The 22758-nt window shown below is 35.8% G+C and overlaps 1 protein-coding gene across 1 annotated transcript in view; it reads left to right on the top strand.

Annotated features, from left to right (window-relative positions):
* The window catches only part of MRE11 (MRE11 homolog, double strand break repair nuclease), a 60948-nt gene extending 38446 nt beyond the window's left edge, over positions 1-22502 (top strand). Inside the window, exons 15-21 of the mRNA XM_081064914.1 lie at positions 545-764; positions 1665-1748; positions 9065-9123; positions 11121-11188; positions 16156-16234; positions 18718-21800; positions 22063-22502. Of these exons, the coding sequence (XP_080921040.1) occupies positions 545-764; positions 1665-1748; positions 9065-9123; positions 11121-11188; positions 16156-16234; positions 18718-18774 (567 nt within the window). The 3' untranslated portion in view covers positions 18775-21800; positions 22063-22502. The remainder of the gene's footprint in view (positions 1-544; positions 765-1664; positions 1749-9064; positions 9124-11120; positions 11189-16155; positions 16235-18717; positions 21801-22062) is intronic.
* Positions 22503-22758: the final 256 nt, after the last annotated feature.

Raw genomic sequence — 22758 nt, 5'->3', positions numbered from 1 at the left:
TTATCATATATTTATAAGAGATCATTGCTCTTGTTTTTCTGATTATAAAAGTAATGTTTTATAAAAAGTATGGTGTAGAAAATTTGTACTATTCAAGAATAAATAAGAAAACAAAGCACCCTAAAATTTTATCACCCAGAGATAACAGCTATTTTTGTGTAAGTTTTTTTCTTGTTATTTATTAAGAGCCTGTCATACAAAGTAGCTCAAATGGTGCCAGTCTCTTACAAATGGTACTGTTGAATTAGGGACAGTAGCCAATATTCCTCCCAGTTCTGAAAGTGCTGATTCTGTGACATTTTATCTTTTTTGGTAAACCTTTTCAAAAGGTCTCATTTTCCAGGTAGTATTTTAAATTGATTGGACAAATCATAGGCATTGAATTTGATTGATGGAGTTCTCCTGTTTTACATTTTTATAGCATGATTAGTGAAAAATAATATAGACAGTTGACAATGTTAAATGTTCATCTGAATGACCAGACTCATGACTTTTAGGATGTTGCATTATCGACTCACGTACTTTTTCCTCTTGTCCCTCTCAGGCCATGACCAGAGCCAGAGCCCTCAGATCACAGGCAGAGGACTCTTCTTCCGCCTTTAGTGCCGATGACTTTATGAGTAGAGATTTGACAGAACAGATGGCTGATGATTCTGATGATAGCGTTGCGGCACCAGCCACCAAAGGAAGAGGCCGAGGAAGAGGCCGAAGAGGAGGAAGAGGGCAGAATGTAGTTTCCAGAGGAGGGTCTCAGCGGGGAAGAGGTTAGCACCGAGTACAGTCTTTTGCAGATAGTCAGAGTTGGCCATTGAGTGGGAAATACAGAATTGTCCTTTCCAATGTATTTTTATAATGCATGAAGTCAGTCTTTAATATAGTTCTGACATGTACATTTTACTTAAATAAATTCTGAATGGCTGCACACACATAAATGTACCTTTTGGGTACATTTAATGTCTTATTTACTCTTACATGTACAAAGTAATGATAAGGCAAGTAATGAGCTGTTAAGGAAAATGGCTAGCAAATGGCCACAACGACAGGAAGAAAACTCCAGATAATAAAAAGTATTATTCTTATTACTGTCATAAGATACAGATGCCCACATTTTTATAAAGTGGTTTCGTAAAATTTGTTTGAAAAGGAAAATCACCTCAAAATAATTTGATTTCTTAAAGCAATTATTGATATTAATTTCTATCATTGTTTAATGTTACACTGTTATCATTGAATAGTCCAAACAATAGAAAATAGTCATCCAGTGATTTCCTTATGCATTTATAAATCCATCCCTAGGAATATTTTAAAATTATTTTTATTAAATATTTTTCCATAGGGATTTTAGGCTGGTAAAATGGATAGTACCTTAGTTAAAAATCTCCAGGGAGAGAAATCCTCCTCTTCTAGTGATAATTATTTTCATTATCCTTACATTTATAAAGTTTTTCCTTAAATTTTAATTGGAACAGTATGAACCAAATGTGGCCTAAGTATAGTCTCTGAAAATTGATTGATCAGACTCTAGACATTTTATATATATCTTTGGCTTTTTACACATAAACTATGTTTTGACATAAGTTTATTTAGATTTCATTTTGGTATTGTTTTAAAAAAAGCCTTAGCTGCTGATGGACTTGTATAATAACTGCTCATTATTCTAATAGCAGGCACTGGTCTGGAGATTTCTACTCGAAGCAGAAGTTCAAAGGCCACTACGTCAACATTTAGAAATATGTCTATTACAGAGGGTGAGTATGGACTACAAATGATTATCTAGCAGTTATTTGTAAATTCCAATAAAGCAAGACCTAGGAAACCCCATTAGTAAACCTCATTGGTTTGTGTTGCCATCATGAGGGAATCAAAAGGTTTCTTAGAATCACAGGGTAAATTGTGCTTATTTAAAATATTTTCACCATTTATTGAAGCTCTTAGGGTGAGCTTTAAAGATTAATTTTTATAATTTTTTACTTTCAGACAAATTTGATTATTTCCCTTTTATAGAGTGATCACTAAGACAGAAAAGACAACTGGTCAGTACATTAACACTGATCAAGAGAGAAGAAACTGCTTCTTAATGTATTATTTACTTTCTTTCCTCATGCTGCTTTTGCCTCTACTGGTGTAGAGAAGTCATGTGAGCTGTATTTAAGAGAAATTATGGTTAGGGTCCTTTGAATTTATTTCATGTATATGTTGTGGTCTAAAAATGGTCCTCAAACTAAGGGGACCTATTTCTGTGAACTATTTTTAATAATAATTTAACATAAAATTTTAATGGACTATTTTAAATAGTATGGTTTAAAATATGGAGATCCACTGAAGTTATTAGTCAGATTTGTGAAAATATATGTTAAAATAGGTCGTGATGTTTTTTTTCTACCTTGTATTCAGAGTATGTCCATATACATGTATTTTATTTACATCATCTTATTATTTGAGATTACTTCTATAGCTAGGATTAATTTTTGACAGATTGAGGAGTTGGACTAAATTGCACAAGGTGAAATTTATCAAGGATAAATATAAAATGTATTTACTTCCCAAAGTTCAGCTGTACAAATAGAGTTCCGAGAGGAATGTGACATTAGCAGCCACCCAAGTAAAAAAGACTTAGGTCAGTAAGTTATGCAGGTTGACCAACCTGTCCAAGTCTAACGGTGTCTTAAGCATTAATAATAGAAGTTGTGCGTCTCTACAGCAGGGAAGTGCTCCCTCTGTTCTGAATTGGATGCCTCATGCCAAGAATACCATGCTCATCTTTGGAACTATTTCAAGAAGGATATCAGCTATATATAATCATTCAGAAAAGAAACCATATAATATAAAAAAAAGGAGAAAGAACTTGGAATGTCTGACCTGGGGAAAATTTAGGTCTTTATATAAATTAAGTTCTATCATGTGAAAGATCGCATAGATTTGATTTGTATAGTTGCATAGGAGTGGTTTTAAATCTATTTTGAGTTGTGGGTTCTTAGGAATCTACTGAAAGCTATGTCGCCTCATTAAAGAAGTACTCGTGCAGTTGTACTCAAAGGATCCCCATGAAGTCCATCCAGGGGTTCCAGATTAATAATTACTAGCCCGATGAAGATAGATGGGAAAAGCTAGAACCATTCAGATATTTAAGTTTATTACTTGATAATAAACTTATCAAATAAAATAGACTGGGAAGACTCAAGAACAACTTCACCTACTCCCTCATTTATAGATGAGGGAACTGAGCTAAGCAAATGGCCCTAGGTTGATAAAACCACTAAGAGTACTAATAATAGCTAATATTTACAAAACAGTTACTGCATGCTTCTCAGCAGCTCTGTGGCATAGGTACTTAAATTATACCTGTGTTACAGAAAAGAACTGAGGACCTGAAAAGACAGGCAACTTACCCAAGGTGTCACAACTAATAAATTTTAGAGCCCAGATTGATCTCAGTTGTCAGATTTCACAAGCACTAGTTAACTAGTATACCAGTTTCCAGAGCAAGATTACATTAGAGACTTATCTACTGGTTCTCAGTAGAGGAAAGAGTCTTTGCATCATATAGAATAACCTGTCAATATAAAGATGGAAGAAGCTGCCCCAGAAAGAGGTGAGTTGTGACTCCATCAAAGGAAGTTTTCAACATTTATTGGGTGACGACTGACATTGGACAAAGGATATAAACAAAAGATCCATTAAATGACTCTTAAGGCATCTTCCTATCAAAAATTCTGTTGCTGTATTTTTACTCAAGGATTATTCAGTACTTAAGGAAAGCCAGTTGAGATCCTGAGCTTTTGACTTCAGAAGCATGATGTTTTTGTTGCCATTCATGAAATGGCATCCAGAAAGGTGCATTCTTGTCAAGTTTAAGATGAAAGCAGAGAAAGACAGAGACAAAAGACAGCATGGTAAATATCTAGGCTGAGTTCACCACATAAAAAGCCTTGTGATTTTGGATAGATCACTCACTCTCCTGGTTTGTTTACATGTACATTGGGAATAATAATCCCTGCTATATAGGGTTATTCTGCAGAGTAAAAGCAAAAAATCTGGCATATAATAGGCATTTATGAACTGTTAGTTATTGCTATTATAAAAAAAAGAGAAAACAGAGTTAGAAAAGTGGAGTGAACAAAATCTGAACAGTTCCATGTTAAAACACCAAAAGTTGGTTAGCATGCAACACAGACGCGTAAATGTTATAAATTACCCACCTTTACCTTACCCCAAACTGCCTTTTTTAAATCATGGTTTAGTTGTTTTATGTGAAGCTTTTCTTGACACTACTGGGTAGAATTATTTAAAGTGTGTCTTCAGGTTTCCATTGTTGTTGTTAAGAAATAAGTTAACCTTGTTATTTTTTAAGTAGTTTATTTTTCCTCTTTGGTGTTCTGCAGTCTCCCTATGATGAATCTAGATATGGGATTCTTTTTTTTTGTACTGCTTAGGATTTATTGGGTTTCATGAACTGTGAATTGGTGTCTTTCATCGTTTCTAGAAAATCCTTAGCTGTTTTCCCTTTAGATAGTACCTCTATACTATTCTTTTTCTCTTCCTTTCTGGGTCTTCAATTAAATAAATGTATGACCTTTTAGCTCTGTCCTTCCTATGACTCTTAACCTCTCCTGTATTTTTTGTTTTATTTCCCAGACCTACATTCTGAGTAATTATTTCTAATCAATCTTCCAGTTAACTCATCTATTGTTAAAACTGTCCATTGATTTTTTTAATTTTCTTTTTTTATGGGGAGGGAGGGTTGAAATTCTTTTTGGTTCTTTTTAAATATGCTATGTCACTTAATAGTTTTTAAAATTCTCTACAGATATTTTTAAACCTGTTTTTAATTTCTTGTATGTACATAACGTGTTCCCCAAAATAATACCTAGCCGGACCATCAGCTCTAAGGCATCTTTTGGAGCAAAAATTAATGTAAGACCAGGTCTTATATTAATGAGGGAAACATGGTAGTAGGGATTTTTTTTTATTCTGTGTCTAATAGCCCAGTACCTGAATGTCTTTGGCCTTTTTCTGTTCTTTATTTCTGATTGCTGTTCCTCTTGGTTCTCATTCATGGTGACTCGTTTCCTTGTGTGCTTTGTTATCTGTTGTCCCTATCAAAAAATTACCAGTAGGAATAATGTGAGATCTTGGGTGAAAATGTCTTCCTCCAGAGAAGACTCATATTTGTTTTTCCAGGCTTTTAGGGGCACCACAAGTCTTAGATCACTTTAGGTTTAAATGTATGCGTTGAAAACCAGTCAAGTGATAGGTATTTGTAAAATCCTGTTTATGTCTGCTTCCCTCCTTAACCATTGGGATCCCACCTTAAGGTAGGGAGAAAATGCATTAGGCTCCCCATCTTGGACAGGCCTCAAACTTTGGTAGTTCTCTCCCTCTCCCTGCAGAACTGTCCAAACCAATGTTAACATTTGCCCAAAGCAACAGGGGGCTTCAGGGAAAAGGATTCTGCTATACTAGCCTCTCTGAGTTCTAGCTTTTCTTCAGTTTGGGCCTGTTAATTCCTTACCGTGTGATCAGCTCCTCAGTGCCATTAAGATTTTTTTTTCAATGTTTAATATAATAATTTGGGTTGTTTTCGGCAGAAATGTTTATCTGAATAATCTAGCCTATAATGAAGAGGTACAGAGGTTTTTTTCTTTATTTTCTTTATTTAAAACTCATCTGTGGCTGCCTCCTTTGCAGCTAGAACTCTGTGTCTCATAGGGGTTTTGTGGGCATTTTTGTTTACTTTCTAACATCAGCTCCTTTCAGAACCACTATGCCAGTGAGACTTTCAAAGACATTCTTTAATGACTCATGCTCTGTTCCCCATTGATAGTGTGGAATAAAGCTTCTATTTGTGTGGAGAAAGCAAGAAACCAGTTATAACAGTGCTTTAACATGTTCACTAATTGGCATGACTAATCACTTTTGAAGTAATAATATTCATTTGTAGAAAGAGGCTGTGTACGTAAACCAAATTAATATGAAACAAGATTTCCGGAATTATGTTCCAGGCAAAAATCTTACTGTGGTGCCTTTTGCCACGGATGGTTTAGAACCCAGGAGCTAGAGTCAGACCTGCTGTGGTTGGCCAGCTGTTTGCTGTCTCCGTGCCCCTGCGCTGTAAGCACCAGAGAACAAGGATTGCATGTTCGCTGTGTCCACAGTGCCTGGCACATGCAGATGCTCATTAAATACTTGAGAAGGCTGAATAAAAATGACTTACAGGTTGTGTAGCATAAAAGTTCAGAGCATGGTTCCAAAGTCAGAAAGACCTTTGTCTGAACTCTCTGACTCCTTGATTTACTAGCTGCCTGTCCTCCAGCGGATCAGTTAAGCTTTCCATCTCTAAGCGTCAGTGTCCTCATTTGTAAGATGAGGTGATGGTTACATCCAGCTCATTGGGCTGTTTTGAGGATTAATGAGAAAGGCATGTGAAATACCTGGCCTAATATTTATACATATTAAGGCCTAGGAAGTGTAAACTATTATTATTCTGTCAGCTTCAGATCCCTTAGCTATAAAATTAGCAATGTAGTACTGACTTCACGGAGTAGTTATAAGTATTACGAGAACTTATGCATGTACATCAATGAGTATAGCACTTAGTAAGAATCAAATAAATGATTACTGCTATTAGAGTTAGTTTACAATAAACTTACACAAACGGAAGTTTTATAAATTAGTCTAAATTTTCTTTTATGTAAATGACTCAGTCTAATGGTTTAGCAATTTAACTGATTACCTCAACATTGGGCCTTTTTCTGAAAAATGAAATTGACTTTTTATATATCTGTGTAAACCATTTTTAGCAGATTAGATTTGATGGTTAAGTCTCCGAAAACTAATCATGGGGTATTAAGTATAGTCATCATAACTTTGGGACAAAAGCACCTTTAAAACTATAACTTCGAGAGCCCTGCTATAAGTAGAGATGAAGAGAAAAATCAAGGTCAAATTCTCTAATAACAAGCTCCGTGGAGTTGCTTTCAAGGGCCTGAGAGCTTGAGGAGTCAATTAGTGAATAACTATTGAGCAGAAATAGTCTTTGAAAGAATCATGATGACTGGCTTTGTTACCCAGTTGCCCTGTCCAGCCTTTTGAGTAGGATGTGAAGCCACTAATTGAGGAGAGTGGATAAGAACTCTGCTTTGCCCTTTGTCTCTGCTCTCAGGTAGACATCACAAATTGGGGATAGAACTTGGAAAAGGAAAAATGAGCAAATTGTAAATTTAGGTAAGGAAAAAGATTACTTAATTTTCTGACTAGGAGGATTTTGGACTTTGTGGGATTCTTTGAGCATTTCATTTATCTTTTCAAGTCCTATGTCTTTTTTTTTCTCCTCTTGCCCAGTTATTTGATTTGGAGAAAGACAGAGAGAGAGAGAGAGAGAGAGAGAGAGTGTCTGTGTGTCTGTGTGTACACCACCTCGGAGTCCTACAATTCAACTGAATTCTGACAATATTTAAGGAGAGATAGCATCAGATTCCTCAGGTTAAGGCTCAGTTCCACAAGACCGCTCCCTTTCACTTCAGATGCCAAACTGAACCCAGGTACCTGTGCTTTTGATCAACTGGCTATGAATCAGAGCAGCTCACAGAACTCAGGAAACTAGTTTACTTAATAGATTACTGGTTTATTACAAGGGATATTAGAGGATATAAATCAACAGCCAGATGAAAAGATACAGAGGGAAGGAGCTTGTGTCCCCAGAATTTGGGGCTTGGCGCAGTGGCTTGTGGAAGTGTTCTGGTCCTTCATCTGGCAGTTCTCCAAACCCCTTCCTTTTGCGTTTTTATGGAGGCTTCATTACATAGGTACGATTGACTGAATCATTGGCCATTGGTGATTGGTTTGAGAGGATTTTAGTATTTTTTTTTCAATTACAGTTGACATTCAATATTATATTAGTTTCAGGTGTACAGCATAGTGGTTAGACATTTATACAATTTATGAAGTGATCCCCGTCAAGACTAGTACCAACCTGGCACAGTACATAGATATTGACTATATTCCCTATGCTTTACATCCCCTGTGACAACTTTGTAACTGCCAATTTGTACTTCTTAATCTCTTGACCTTTTTCACCCAGCCCCCAATGCCCCTCCCATCTGGCAACCCTCAGTTTGTTTTCTGGATCTATGAGTCTGTTTCTGTTTTGTTTGTTTGTTTACATTGGTGATTGATTTAACCTCCAGCTCTTCTCCCCTCTCCAGAAATCAAGGAGTGGGGCTATTTCCCTGCCAACCAGCCTCCAAGTTTAGGTATAATCCTAAAGTCAGACATTAAGGGATGGCCAGTTAGCTCAGTTGGTTAAAGCCCAGTGCTCAAGTCACGACATTAACATAACAAAAGACACTTTTAGGGCCCTAATCACTTAGGAAATTCAGAGGGTTTCAGGAGCTCTGCATCGAAAATAGAGACAAAGACCAAATGTGTATTTCTTATTATAAAGAAAATCATAATTCCAGTTTTGGGCTTGGGAAAAATAAATGGTTAACTAAACTTTAGGTTTCTAATCAAGTTTATAAAATTAAAAAGTAAGCATTCAAAAGAAAGTTTTATCATGGAATAAAAGGTAGCTGTTTTTTAGAATTAGTCTCTAGACTGTTTCTTAGGTACTGGATATGGTTAACAAAATAGGGGAGAATAAGAAAGCCCTTATTGGAAGCATATGTCACCTAACAGCCACAGGGAAGAGTGTTGCCAACTATAAGTAAGAGAAGGAAGACATTATTACCTTCAATATATTTAGAGTTCAGTCCATTAGGTGATCAGATTTTATCCTTCAGGTATTTTTCTATAAAATATTTTTCGTGTAGGTATGTTTGTGAACACAGTTTGTTAACTATATTTGAGTAAGCCAAGAAATCGTATGAAACTGGCAGCTGGGCATTGATGTATTTGAACATATAATTGTATCTCCCTTTAAATTTTAAAAAATGTAAATGGTTTTATAATTAGTCATCTTGGGTTTTTGCAGAGAACTTAGAAAATCTTCAGCGAAAGAAAGGTGCAAATTTTTCTAAGTTGTTCTAAGAACGACATAATGGATATTTTATCTTTTTCATTATAGCCTTTAAATCTGCAAGACAGCAGCCCTCCCAAAATGTTGCTACGAAGAATTATTCAGAGGTAAGGAAAAAAGTTGTATAGTTGTGTTTTAATAATTTATGTTTTCTGCATTATTAATTGTCTATTCTTTGATCTAAAATTGAATAGAGGAAGAAAAAGTATGGAACATGAGAGCTGGAGAGAACTTGACTAATATCTAGACAGGGCTTCTAGCATTTTTTTTTTCTTTTTTAAAAATAAGGATCACATGATTAGAAATCCATAAATGTGTGGACCTGGTACTATTTTTAAGGATAACAGTGTTGAACCAAAAGGGCCCATGCGTGGAATACTAATATCGAAGATAGGAGTTCAGTACATACAGAGTGTTTATGTATGCCTGGCTTCCTTTTGTTGTGTATATTCTCATAATACTCCAGCTTGTATGTTAATGGCTGAAGCTGTATCAAGAACTAAAAGGTTGGAATCTAAGGACATCTGTGTTCAGCTCTAGATATAACACAGGCCTTCTGCTCTTCCTTTGGATTCCAAGAAGAGTCCGATATGGACTTGACTTCTCCTGTTACCTCACCTTCAGAACCCCTGTGTCTTAACTCCCAAGCCAGTTCTTTTCTCTCTGTAGGAAGGTTTCATAGTAGCAACACTGTTACATTTTAGACCACATAAGTCTTTGTTGTGAGGGACTGTCCTGTGCGTTGTAAGATGTTTAACAACATCTTGGCCTCTGCCAACTGGATACCAGTAGTACCACCCTATTTCCTACAATCAAAAATGTCGCTAGACACTTCCAAATGTTTCTGGGATGGGAGTGCGGGTTAAAAATCACCCCCAGTTGAGAATCATTGTTCTATATCACACTGCCCTAGCAGCCTTTTCTCAGTTTTCGTTCTTCTTGATGTCTCAAGTATGGGACACAATTTACTACCCCCTTTTCGAGAGAACTTCTTTTCTGTCCTGATTCTCATTTTCTTGTTTTGTCTCTCTTAATTTAATCTTTTTTCTCTTCTTCCTATTATTCACTTATATGTGCTAGTGTTTATCCTGAGCTCCATTTCATTATTTCTAATCAACTATTGCCTGCTAATGCTTCAAGATCATCATATCTGAAAACAAAATTGTCATCATGTTTGCAAAGTAGCTTCCCTTATAGATTTTTCTATCATCAGGCAGGAACGTAAGTTCAAAAAGAACAGGTCATGCCAGACTAAATTTTTTTCTTTTTTTGGTTGAGGATACACAGTGGTAGATTAGGGGAATATTGAATGCATTTGATTCCGTCAAGGCACATGTGACAGACAATCTTCTGATAGTTTTATGGAAAAAATTTAGAAATATTGGCTAGATTCATAGCAGTTTGTACAACAACTTCTTCATTTAATGACTTTTGATTAATAAATAGTGCAGTGTCAGCCTAGACAGGGAGGACTCAGGTGTTGTTTTTTCAGTATTTTATCCTTGGCTATATCACTTAGATGAAGACTTAGCAAATGTGTGTATTAAGTGTCAAAACAACACAAAATGTAGAGGAGTAGGTAGCATTTTTGATGGTAGAATCAAGAATCATAAATATCTGTAGTGGGGTTTAAAACCAGCAAATGGCATTTAACAGCAATAAATGGAAGAGAAAGATAGATACCCAGCACTTGCAACACAGTCTTAGACCTCATTTAAAATTGGAGATGGAACACTGATGATCTAACTCCTCATTAGAACCCAAGAAAATCACAGGGCACTATCTGGACACAGCCCTATGCAAGTCATTCACCAAGCTAACTGCACATTCTTTTAGGTACCCAGGCTGCCATAGTGGCCAGGAGAGAAATGAGGTCGCACATGTCTTTTAGAATACTACGGGTATGTGTGAATGAGGACTGGTGACATTGGAGGGATGCAAGGCTGAGCTTTAGTTTTAATAGTTGTTGCTTGCATGGTTTCTGCCTCCACTTTTGACTTTTTTTATAATAAAAAAGATTTGAGATTCAGTTATCGAATTCATTTTTACGTAAATGTTCTATTGCCACAAAAACTATTTGCTGCTTTGTTTTTTCCCCCCTTAGGTGATTGAGGTAGATGAGTCAGATATGGAAGAAGACCTTTTTCCTACCACTTCAAAAACAGATCAAAGGTAGGTGCAGTGACTTCCTACAAAAAGAAACATCTGAAAAAAATTAAAAATTATCCTGAATTCTATTTATATGTATTTCCATGCCCTAGATGTTTAACAGATTTATTTTCAACTAGTCAAGTATGTAGAGAAGTGAAAAGCAGACCAAGAACTATTTCATAGAATCGATAAAGAATTAATTACAAGTATTTTCATTGAAAATTTAAATAACATGTAATTCATTCCCTTTCGTCTTTATTACCCAATGGTTTTCTTGATGGAGAGTACTGTGTTCTCTCCAATTAACAAAATAGTTTTGTATTTTGCTAATACTTGATTTCAGCTTCTGTTTATACTCATTTTTATATACGAGATTATACAGGGTGCTATTGATAAACATTAAAAAGAGAATCATATTGACTTTCTCTGCCTTCAAAGTACTTCGATGTTTTTTCTGTTCTCTTTGGGTTTTGCCTATTACCGTAAGTCTTGACTTAATTCACTATTAATCGTTTTCTTCTGTGTGTTAACATTTTAGGTAACTACTGCTTAACTAAAGCTCAGTTAATGAAAATTTCTTAAGAAAATAATCGACAGTGTTTTTTTAATACTTATTTTCTGTGGGAGCATTATATTAGGTCTGATGGGGAGCATAACGAATATTTACATATGGTTACTACCTTCAGGCAATATAAATTATAGTGGAAAAGAGAGTTGAACACATTTCAATCCATTAAGGGATGATTGAATCAGTACATAATTATGTGTGAAATTTTTGTGATACAAACTAGGTATGAGTGCTTGTAGACCCTCAGAAAAAGGAGCAAGAAGTGTGGGCTCTCATAGAAGAAAAAGCTTTTAACCCAGGAGTAAAATTTGCCTGAGATTTTAAAGATAGGAATTATTTGGATTAGTGGGCTGGACAGTGATAGCCGAGATAAATGACATGAGCAGGAGTTACAGAAATAAGGGGGAGATTGAGGGAAAAGCTCTGTCTCAGTGTTTCTCAAACCTTTTTACATGATCTCAACTTTTTTTCATTACCTAAGGATAAAAATAAAATTTGATTTAAATTAACATGACTTGTTTAATTTAGAAATTAAATACTAAAGAATGAAATTTTGTTGGATAGGATCAAGCTTGGGAGGGCCAAAAACAATTGTAATATCTAAGAGTTTTCACCCACCCCATCCCCTGGTTTTCATTCCATGGGTGTGATATTGACCCCATTGAGAATATATGCTTTATGTGAATTACGGGTCTATGTTGGAAAAATTGGTAAGTAGAGGTCCACAGTTAAACGTTATGCTAGGTGCTGGGGATAGAAATATAAAAGAAATGTCTCCTTCCTTCCAGAAATTGACACTTTAGTGGTATCCTAATCAAAGCACTAAAATCCACCAAGATAAATGTTCTATTCAAATGTAGTGAAATCTAAGGGAAGTGCCAATGCCTTCCTAGGAAAGATTATTGAAAGTTTTATAGGCAGGTAGGTAACATTTGAGCTGATGATCAACATATGTGTCAGAATGCTTGCAGGAAATCATCAGGGTGCAGCAACAAAGAGTAAAGTCACAGGCCACAGATATCTGCTTTGAAAGGGTGATCAGAGAAGGCCCCTGAGGAGGTCACATTTAAGCTGAAATTTTACTAAGACAGACTTGGCCTTGCGAAAATCAGGGAAAAGCACATGCAAAGTCTCTTGAAGAAGAAACAAGCTTACTGCAATTTAGGAGCCAGTAACTAAAGCATGGCGGGAAAGGAGGTGGTTAGAGGTGAAAATAGAAAAGAAAGGCAGGAGAACATCATGAAGCAGGAACACATGAGCAGGGTAAGGAATTTGGACTTTATTATAAATGCAGGGGAAGCCAGGGAAGGATTTTGAGAGAGTAGTGGCACCATCTGATTTACATTTATAAGGATCCCTGTGGTGCAGGAGGACAGGAGTGGAATGGGCTGACCTGAAAGGTAGGTAATCCCGGTAAGAGAGATGATGGAGGCTTGCACTGGAGTTGTAGCCGCAGAAAGGGAGAGAATAGTATTTGGAGTGAGGGAGAATGAGGAATCATGGTTGATTTCCACGCTTCCTGCTTGAGCACTTAGAGAGTACCATACATTGAGAAAGACATAAAAGAAAAGAAACAGATGTTTGTAGGGGGTGATAGATAATCAAAAGTTCTGCTTTAGTTGTGGAATGTTTGAGATGCCTGTGAAGTTTACATGAAGGGAAGTTTTAGGTGATTGTATATTTGAGTCCAGAGCTCAGTTAAGAGGTTTGACTGATACCTAAATTTATGTCTCAATAGCATATAACTGATACTGAAAGCCATTGGAGTGGATCGATCACCTTGAAAGAGCAGTAGAAAGAAAAGAGGGCTTATGTTCTGATCCTGGGGTTTCAACCGGTAGAGCTTAGGTAAAGCAGAAAAGACAACAAGAAAGACAGGAGAAAAACCCAGAACAGTATAGAGTTGCTAAAGCCAATGCTGGCCTTTGTAGGAGTGAAAATTACCAAGATGGGCTCAGATACACGTCAGTTTGTGTATCTGTGGTAGATAATTGAGGATAATTGAGGTGGTTAGCGCATATGAAGATTTACTTTAATTTCTCGAGCTTGAGTTACATGTATTGAATAGGACTGCTTTGGTTCCAGCTGACAGAAACCTAACTCAAGTTTCCTTAGGGAAAAGGATATTTATTGGAAGACTATCAGGATATCTCAGTCCATTGACGGAAGAGTCCCTTTCTAAATACTTGTTTGGTGGTTCTTGTCTTTGTAAATTAAAGCAAAAAAAAAAAAAGACACCAAAAAAAGTAGTTCTAGCTTTTGGGGTTGTTTTTTCAACAGAGGATCAATAGTTGAGAGGACCATAGAGATTCAGCTTGTATGGGGTCCTTAGTTTTCATTTTTTGAACTAAGGAGAATACTGTTTTAGTATATTTGACATATTTTTTCTTTAATACCCTTAAATATATCTTGATTTTGTTAGCATTTTGGGTTGTCTACTTTTCACTAGAATAAATGTCTGTTGACTTCTTATTTACTCATGAGGTAATAATAACTGAATTGTTTAGCACTCCTATGTGTCAGGTACTGTTCTGAGCCTTTACATATAAATTAGCTTGTTTGGGGCTCACAACCACCCCAGGCGTTAAATATAGTATATAACTTCATTATCCCCATTTTACCTTTGAAGACAGTGGGAAGGGTGGGCTAAGTAACTTGGCTGAGGTCACCCAACTAGTCACACAGCCAGGCAGCCTGCTGCTCCAGAACTTGTCTCTGCTGTTGCTTCTTAACATAATAGATTAAGCTCTCAGACCACTCTGCAGGCAATAAGACTTATTTAAATGATGAGAGGCAATTTATAAATTAACATTTTGGCAAGAAATCTGAAATCAGATTTGGCAGATTTGTGTTTCTGATGGCAGACTTAGGCCTCTTGCTACGATCAGATGAGCCAATGTTTGTCCTAGATACCTGGCTTATTTCTGGGCTGCGTTGGTTCTTTGTCTGGGGAGACATGAGAAAGCAAAGTCAGGTCTCAATGGGTGTTTCTTCCAGAAACCCCCAACACAACACCTTGGCATTGTGGTGTTATGCGTTTGATGATCTGCTTCTTCCTGGCACAGATGGAAACAAGTCCAGAATTGACGGGTTCCTGCTTAGGTCAGCTATGGAGCCATGAGGACTCCCCCCATGCGTCAGTTGATAAATTCCTGATCCTCTACCTCTAAAGCTATGTTGCTCAGCAGATCCTCCTGACCTTTACTTTTGTGCATAAGAACCTGTGGATTTTTCTGTGTTTTTTTTCCCTGACACAAGACCTCTTGATTCTCAACCTATTTGTCCAGACAAGACCTCAGACCTATTTGTTTTGCTATAATAACATCCCAAGGTTGGCTAAGAATTCACACACACTATTTTCATTTAACACAGGAGTCGGCATACTTTTTCTTAAAGGGCTAGATGGTAAATATTTTAGGCTTTGCAGACCAAAAGGCCAAATCGAGGATATTATGTATGTACTTATGCAATCATTTAAAATGTAACCATTTTAAAATGTGAACATTCTTACCTCACAGGCTCTTAAAAACAGGCAGGCTGGATTTAGCCCATTAATAAAAAGATAAAGGAATATCAGTTTCATTACCACAAGTTAAGCTTCATAACGGTAGGAATCATGATTTTCTTGTTCACTGATATTTCCCAGGGCTTATCTTAGTTCCTGGTAAAGAGCAAGCACTCAGTAAGTATTTGCTATCTGATTTGGATTGATACGGAATAATACAAACAAGAAAGGGTTGAGCCTTTCGTAAGATCCTTTTATAGAAACATAATTGAGATTTGAATAAAAAAATATTTCAATATCGCCACACTTTGCAGGAGTGGGGGATGGTAGTAGACACTGTAACATAAGTAAGCATTTGTGTAGTGCTTAATATGTGCCAGACACTGATCTAAGTGCCTTGTTTCCCCGAAAATAAGACCTAGCTGGACAATCTGCTCTAATGCGTCTTTCGGAGCACAAATTAATATAAGACCCGGTCTTATTTTACTACAAGATCGGGTCTTACATAATATTATATAAGGTCTTATATTATGTAAGACGCGGTCTTATATTAATTTTTGCTCCAAAAGACGCATTAGAGCGGATTGTCTAGCTAGGTCTTGTTTTCGGGGAAACACGGTGTTGACATATATTAACACATTTAATCTTTAAAAAACTATTTTTATCCTCATTTTATAGTAGAGAAAATTGAGGCACAGAAAGGCTAAGTAACTTGCCTAAAGCCACATAGCTAGTAAATAGCAAAACTGGAATTCAGATCCTGGCTTCAGAGTCTTTTTCCTCACTGTTAAGTTTTTACTGCTTCTATTATAGGTTGAAGGGAATTTTTATACATAGCTACTACTAGAATGAAAGCCACCTTTGCTGAATTCTCTGGTTCATCTTCTTTGTTTTTTTTCCTTGTTTTTGCTTCAGGTGGTTGAACACATCGTTATCGAGCAAATCCATGTCCCAGAGCCAAATAGCTAAAGGGGTCAATTTTGAATCAGATGAGGTAATAAAGTACTATTGTTAAATCTTAATTTTTCACTCTATAAAATTTGAATAGGAACTGCCAAGCTATTTGCTGGAAATCATTTTTAAACATGTTTTCATTGATGCCCTTCCTTTGCATTACAGCTAAGCTAATGTTGAGTCAATAAGCGGTATCCGTTGAGTGCTCATCAGTGTAAATACCTCAGATGTAAAAGGCCTGCAGAGTTTTAAAGTACGATATTCACTCAATTCTTATTTAACTTGCCCAGTTAACAGTAGGATCAGAATAGCTGTTTAGGCTTCTGTCCTTTATATTTGGAGAAATGATGGTGATGATATCCTAAAAGCTTTTAACGTTACTTACTGTATGCTTCACACATTTCATATGTAAGATGGTCCACGGTGATGATTTGCTTGTCATAGGGGTGTTCAGACTTTGACTGAAATGCCATGTGGCGGGATGTGTTCGAGACTGTCTGGATTAGAAAACTATAAAATCTCTAACTTAACTGAGAAGGCCTTTTCCTCCACGGTAGCCATTTGAGGAGCCTTTGCTAGTTTTTGTTGAATTGTTGGAAGGCATTTCTCTTAAGCCTGTCACCCCTTTCATTTATTTATTTTTAAACATTTCTAATTGTAAAAATACTGAACATGAAGCTTGACCATCGTAACCACTTTTAAGTGTACAGTTCACTAGTGTTCAGTATATTCCTATTGTTGTGCAACAGAGCTACAGAACTTTTTCACCTTCCAAAACTGAAAATCTCTGCCCATTGAACAACAACCAGTCATCCTTTCTCCTTCCCCCCAGCCCCTGGTAACCAGCATTCTACTTTCTGTCTCTACGAATGTGTTATCATATAGTATTTGTGTTTTTGTGAGTGGCTTATTTGAGCATAACGTCATCCAGTTTTATCTCTGTATGTGACTTACCCATTTCATTTTGAGCTTCAACTGCTGCTGTCATGTTCCCTGTATTCCAGCTGCGGTTTTAAAACAGCTTGAGGAGAAGACTCACCAGAACTCAGGCTGTAGAGAAAAACATAGCAGCATGAGCTCAATCTACCAGTTAAATACCAACGTGTTTCCTCCAGGAGGAAAATGAGAGATTGTTGACTGGTTGTTAATTTCAAAGCATCTAAACTTTGAAAGTGGTTGGTTATATGTTAGAGTTTAAAATTTATATAGTTTATGTTTACTGCAAAGAACTATTAACAAATACTCTATGAACCTTCAATTTGAATTTATCTCAGTTTTATTAATAGTAGTAGCAGAAAATGAATCAATAAATGAAAGTGAATTTTTATTTCTTAAGGCATTCATTTCTCACCAGAGATAGCTAACTTAGCTAACATTTGAATATGTTAATACCACCAATGAAGCCTAATACCAAGTGATTGATTATTCCTTTTTATTCATGTCTTAGAAGAAACATAAATCAAAAATTTACAGATTTGCTTTTTCTTCTGAATATTTAGTTGTAAAATACTAAGAATCAACATAATGTTATCCTTATCAAATTATGTAACTTGGACTTCCCTGAGGCTCATTAGTTTTCATTCTCTTTAATTAAATTCTCAGTTAATTTCTGATATTCCTGTCTTCTCTTATGATGCATATAATCTACAGCCCAGCAGCATGGGAACTCTTTGAAACTGAAATATTCCATCTATTTCTTTTTCCTAAAAAAAAATTTGAAAGATTACTTTGCTAGGTTTTCTCTTGCATCAGTCTGAGAGTAGCAATTTATTTCTAGCACTAAATGAGTGATGAAAAATAAGAATTACAGCTATTTCTGAGTTAGGTCATCTGGCTTCATTGTTTTTTTGGCTGTGAGTTTTTAGAACATCAGATACTTCAGTAATAAAATGAAAACGAAAAAAACCTATTCAAAAACCAAATAGAAATGATGTGAAGAGTATTTATTTTTCTGGTTTGCCCATACCTTTATTTAAGGTTAATAGTTGAGAGAAATATATTTGGTCAATATTGTAGGTATATACACACAGATATCTATCAGGATAAGTTTTTATTTTATTTTTTGGGGGGAACAGTGTGTTTAGGGCCCATCAGCTCCAAGTCGTCGTCCTTCAGTCTAGTTGTGGAGGGCGCAGCTCAGCTCCAAGTCCAGTTGCAGTTTTCAATCTTTAGTGGCAGGGGGAGCAGCCCACCATCCCATGTGGGAATCAAACCAGCAATCCCTTTGTTAAGAGCTCATGCTCTAACCAATTGAGCCATCCGGCCGCCCCAGATAAGTTTTTATTCTTAATGCTTGCTAAGAATTTAAATGTATTTCAACGGTGAAATAGCTACTAATAAGGAAGGGAGGAAGAAAAAACATAAATTGACTATATTTATAAAGGAAATTAAAAGATGAAAGTACCTCATGTGAAAGGGGAAAATTACTCTTTGTTTTGGGTATTGTTTTGACCATAGGAACTTCTGTTTTATCTGAATGATGTGTGGAGCAATTATTAAAATGACATTTGTATGTCATTTCAGGACGACGATGATGATCCTTTTATGAACACTAGTTCTTTAAGAAGAAACAGAAGATAATATATTTAATGGCACTTTAAAATTTTCAAGATTTCAGGAAAAGTCAAAATGTTACAAGCTAAGAATTTACAGTTGAAGATTTTTAAAGTATTGTTGTTAACTGAAGAATTTGAAAGAGACTGACTTACTTAACACAGAAACTAATGTGTAAGAATTTCTCTGTTTGAGTATCATTTCCTGAACATGACACCATTACTTGAGAAACTTCCCAGCTCAAGGACATGTAAAATAGCATTGGCTTTCCTTATTTTTTTATCTGGTTGTTAACTTTACCTGGGGATGTTGTATAAAATTTATTTTCCTGACATATATTAGGGTATGTCTTAGTCAGAGCTGTGCTTGAATATCATTCTTGTTATGAAAGAATTAGAATAAATATACCATTACACGTTTCTGCTTTGCAATCAAAGACTATGTTGGCATTTTAATGTGGTTACATTTAGCCAAAGTTGAGAAAAAGAGCTTGTGAAATTTAACCTCTTATAATTTTAATAATTCCTAGAGATTCTTGATTTCATGAAGGTGAAACAATCTATGGGAAACTGTGCCTAACCGCACTATTGTTACTGAGTGTGTGTTCTCTTCTAATGCTTGTGATAGCATTAGCCACAGCGACTTTGAATGATTAAGATGTACCTCATCCTTTGAATAATTAGATATGTTTGTATTAAAAAATAGAACAAACTGTCAGAATTATTGAGTTTTTCATTTCGGTTAACATTATGTTCCCATTGAGGGGTAATAATTCTCTCCATTATTCTCCGTTACCAGTCATCGTTCTCTCTCTTTCTGTATCTCTCATCTGTTTCTAGGAGGAAAAGGAATGTATTTTTCTTAGAGATATTGAAGAACTTTTTTAGAAAAAGTGGTCAGTTTAACCTTATGGTCCTATTACAGTAACATGCTTAAATATTAATTCTGTGGACTATCAATGTCAATATTTCTAATTAATAATATTTTGTCTTAACATTAGGCATATGCAATTCCAGAAATCTTAGTGAAGCAGCTCCTGTTAAGTTTATATTTTCTTACTTGAATTCAGAATTTGACCTCTATAGATTTAAATTCAATAATTCTATTTTTCCTTGTAAGACTGTTAAAGGACACCTGAGGGTATTCCTTCTTTTCACCTAGGAGGCAGCTATTTTGAAAGGCTCCTATCAGAGTTATAGATCTTGGCAGTACAACAGCCTAACAACTTCTTCATAAGTAGAAACAAACACTTGACTATGCAATATTCATGGTTATTGGCATAGTCATACCTGGAACATGTCAAGTTATAAAACAACATTTGCATAGGCCACCTTTATATTATAGCTCTATGAAATGGCCTAAGTCCACAATTGTGATGTAACATTCTGAGTTTCTTTAAAAATTTTTTCTATACCTAACTTGAGCATAAGGATTATTTTAGCAGGTCGTGTTAACTCAGGGGAAGGCATTGTCCTATGAAATATTCTCAGGTACATCTGTCCACATCTTTAATATTCCCAGTGTTTGAATGAAGCAGAGATGAAATCAGGAGTGAGCGCTACTTTCCATGGTGGGGTGGAAACCAGTTTTGGGGGCAGCCTCTGGGCCATGAAGTGCTCCCCCTGACAGTTGAGGGTCCTAGTGAGGGAGATGGTCCTAAAGGATCCTGACGGGTCCCTGAGCAAAAAGAATAAGGCTTTCTCCCTTTCTAAAAATTGCTCTACATCACGAAAGAAGTACTAAATATGATATGGTTAGCTCCCAGGAAAAGTGATTCTACAGCAGTTAGGTGAAATTCCCTTCGATTCATTAAAGTCATTTTGTAACTAGTTAGTGTGTATCACTTCCTGGAGATACGGTAAATAAAACATGAAAGAACATCCTTTTTGATTGAATATTGTTGCATAGTTATTTATGCCATATATCCTGGATGTTCTGTCTTGATGCAGTCCAATCCATTCGTTTTTGGACAGTTTCAGACATGTTAGTAGAGACGTGTAGAGGTGATTCCAGATGATTTCCGAGTACCTGCAGTTGTTCTTGGAGGCTGAGGAAGAGTAGTGATGAAAACATTCTGAGGGGAAAAACTCCTTCCATCATTTACCAAAGACTATATTCATATCTCTTTCTGTTTTGTTTGCTATCATAAAAGTACAGTAGTGCATTTACAAGGTTATGGATGCATTGTAGTTCTAGGAAACATAACTCGTGTTTAGAAAATTCAAGCATTTAGGCATATGACTTAATTCAAGTGCATGTATAAAAAAACGTTTTTTTCCTAAGCTTTTAAAATTGAAAAATACAATATCAGAAAAGTCATGTGGTTTATTTAACAAATAATTATAAAGGGAGCACTCATGACATCTCTATACAGGTTAGGAAAGAGAGTATCACTAGTGTCTGGAAGCTCGAGTGTTCTCTGCTCTGGGTAACCTGTCTTGACTTCTGTAACTTAGAAGCTCTTAACTTTTGCCACAAGGTGGTGCTTCCACCATTGAGATGGCAGATAGGATGAGGCAACTGCAAATCTAAAATTAAAAGGGGTAGTTTTGTAATAAATTTGGAACCTATGCAATAATATTAAACCTATGCAGTAATACCAAAATCAGCCTTCTAATCTTATGTGTAAATTGCTTTATATATTTCATCTGGCTTAACCAGTTACTAAGGGAATTGCAACTTTGATCAATTCTTATAAGGGTTCAAGAAGATGTTTTATGTTTTAATAAATAAAGAGGAAAAACCTTTTATTAGAAAAATTGAATTAAAAAGTCTCCCATGGTAAATTTTTTCTGTGGAAATGTTCTGTATTTAAAAATATCTTTCCCCCAAAGTAATCTGATGCCCTTTTTTGTATCATTGTGTTTAATTCATAGTGTTTTGTGGCTTTTTAAAGCTAACTACCGTTAAGATTATTATAAAAGGTTTATAGAATAAAGATTTGGTTTTTTGAATCCAAAGAGCTTCCCTATTCTTGAATGCAAAATGTCCACATTTCATCATTTGCTTATCTCATTCTCTTAATATTTTTTAACTTCATATTTATTAGCTAGGTCTGAAAATACTAGAATTTTAGTTTGATCTCTGCGAAACCAGTTCACATAGCTTGTTATTGTCATGCATGTTTATACCCTGTTTCCCCAAAAATAAGACGTAGCCGAACCATCAGTTCTAATGCGTCTTATGGAGCAAAAATTAATATAAGACCTAGTATTATATTATATTAATATTACATAAGACCCGGTCATATATTAAGACCGGGTCTTATATTAATTTTTGCTCCAAAAGATGCATTAGAGCTGATTGTTCGGCTAGGTCTTATTTTCAGGGAAACATGGTATATCTTTACCATGATTGATCACTAGATCTGATTTTATTTGTTTTTAAAGTATAAAGGCAATGCATATTCAAAATTCAGATATTGAAATATGTATCAAAATGTGTATATTTCCCCTTAATCCTCTCCCCAAACATAACCTCTCAATAATTAGGTAAATATTTTCCAATTACTTTTGGCATGGCTACTAACAAACATTGTTGAATTAGAACCCCAAATTGTATAGTCAGATATTTTAGTCCCCATATCACGGTAAATGTTCACCTTGGTATTTATCTTAACATCCTGAGTTTTCCACAACTGCTTTTAATTAAACTATCACTGTGTGTTTTGAGGCATAATTGCACTGCTTTCCAATGTGTAATTTAGATGTTATCACTCAATTTGTGTTAAATAAAAGTTTAATCTCTGTACCTTGACGTCAGAAGTGGTAAAGTGATTTTCAGAGGTCTCTTGCACATAATACTTAATTAGCCGAAACAAATGCAGTGGATATTAGGCTGCCAGGCCCAGGCCACCATCTTCTGCGCCCTGGATACCCTGTGCATTCCTGGTGATTCATGTGTGGTGCCCAGCACCAGTGCATTAAGTACCCTGGTCTCACTGCCTGTTTCAAGGGTTTCATGTTTGTTATATTTAAAAATCAGTATTTTCTCCACTATAAGCTGATCAGT

Source organism: Rhinolophus hipposideros, assembly GCF_964194185.1.
Source record: "Rhinolophus hipposideros genome assembly, chromosome: 10".
Taxonomy (NCBI): Eukaryota; Metazoa; Chordata; class Mammalia; order Chiroptera; family Rhinolophidae; genus Rhinolophus; species Rhinolophus hipposideros.
This window is presented reverse-complemented; position numbering and strand designations above follow the sequence as displayed.